General features: G+C 57.6%; 1 protein-coding gene across 1 annotated transcript; it reads left to right on the top strand.

Annotated features, from left to right (window-relative positions):
* On the top strand, positions 1-1,356 carry LOC120022002 (transmembrane protein 200A-like). Its single transcript, XM_038965804.1, has one exon. The coding sequence runs from the start codon at positions 1-3 to the stop codon at positions 1,354-1,356; it is 1,356 nt and encodes a 451-aa protein (XP_038821732.1).
* The last annotated feature ends 404 nt before the right edge of the window (positions 1,357-1,760 follow it).

Below are 1,760 nucleotides of genomic sequence, written 5' to 3'. Positions count from 1 at the left end.
ATGAAGACCCAGAAGGCCGGGGCCCCCGGGGGCCCAACGCCAAGCTCTCCTTCCCCACGCCAACGGATGTCTGGTTTCAGCCTGCGGGGCCGGAAGAAGAAGGAGGGCCTGATCCAAGGCAAGCTGCGGATCCGCTCTGTGGCAGGAGCCTTCCTAGTGCTGGGGGTCATCGTGGTGGTGGTGGGCACGGCTCTGGCAGTGGCTGGGTACTGGCCCTACCGGACCCACCGATCATCACAGCTCCTTGGACTTGGACAACAAGGCTCTGGTTCTGTGGACAGAGCAGCAGGAGGTAGAGGTAAGGGTGTCTCTGAGCCCCAGTCATCCGGTTGGAGCCTGGGTGCTAAGAGCCTCCTGACCTCGACCAGTCTGATCCACAGTGAGCGGATGAAGCTCCTGGGACCAGTCATCATGGGCGTGGGGCTGTTCATCCTCATCTGTGCCAACACGGTGCTGTACGAGAACCGCGACAGAGAGACCCAGATGCTGCTGGCCCAGATGCAGAGCGTCATCTGTTCGGTGTCGGCGGCCGTGCCCTCGGCCGACCTCTCAGACATGGCAGCAGCCAACTCCATGGCCAGACACTACCAGTGGGTGAGCAGTCTGCCTGCCACCCACCTTAACATCCTCTGTCTGCAGCAGCTAGCCAGCTCAGAGCCCCTGCTGCAGACGACCAGAGACAGCAGGGAGGAGGAGGAGAGGGCTGACTATACGTACCAGCAGGCCACCGTACAGACGGAGGCTCTACACCACCAGGAGTCAGCCTCCACCCCTTCTCTCCACTCCTCCCATTCCAACTCCTGCAACTCCAGCAAGACGGACTTCAACACGCGGTGGGGCGGTGGTGGTGGTGAGCCAGGCGTAGGGGGCTCCAGCCCAGACCCCCAGCCCGCTCACCTCTTTAAGCTCCACAACTGTCTGGTGTCAGCCAGCTCCATGTCCACTCTGGGAGGGGACGACTGGTCGGAGGTCACAGCCATGCTGCCCAGGCGCTCCTACAGTCTTAGCTACAGGACTAACCCCGGCCCTCACTGGCCCCAGACTGTAATACGTCTACAGGAAGGGGCCATGCGACCTGGGGGACCTGGGGCAGACCCACAGATAGTGCAGCCCAAGCCCACGCGGAGGGAGCGCAGCTTGGACGTGTGTGTGAACATGTTTAGATGCGTGGAGACCCCGGAGCTCACTCCTGTAGAGGAGCAGAAGCACGGCAGCTGGCCCAGGTTAGACCTGGGCTGTGCCCGCAGGTACCTGAAGCTGGACAATAAGGAGGACTCGGTGGACAGACTGCTAGACCAGTTGGAGCAGCAGTGTTCTCAGTGGGATAAGAGTTTCGGCTCAGGGCCTTTCCAATGAGACCCGGTAAGGGCCCCATATCTCAATAGGGCCCCACATCAGGGTCCTCTGTTTTTTAAAAGCAGCTTATAAAGAAAGATCCTCATGGATGCTGATATATCCACTACCAGGAGTAGGAGCTTTTTGTTGGATCATAATTGTGCACTGTTGACTCCTGAAACCGAGAAGGGAGGCTATAACAGAAACCCTTCTATGTACGACACTGAATTCCTCTCTACATTGTCGAGCAGCTTCCAATCTGAAGATACAAACCTTTAGAAACCTTGTTTCTCGGACTTCCCGTGGCGTGGATATATAAACACAAGTGTTGGAGGACTGCAGACGAATTGGATCCGTTTGGCAGACATTCTGTTTTAAGAGGGGAACAATACTCCATACTGTCAAAGATGAGTTGGAGACATTTC

Source organism: Salvelinus namaycush, chromosome 27, assembly GCF_016432855.1.
Source record: "Salvelinus namaycush isolate Seneca chromosome 27, SaNama_1.0, whole genome shotgun sequence".
Lineage (NCBI taxonomy): Eukaryota > Metazoa > Chordata > Actinopteri > Salmoniformes > Salmonidae > Salvelinus > Salvelinus namaycush.
The sequence above is the reverse complement of the archived record's forward strand: the minus strand, read 5'-3'. Positions and strand labels throughout refer to the sequence as shown.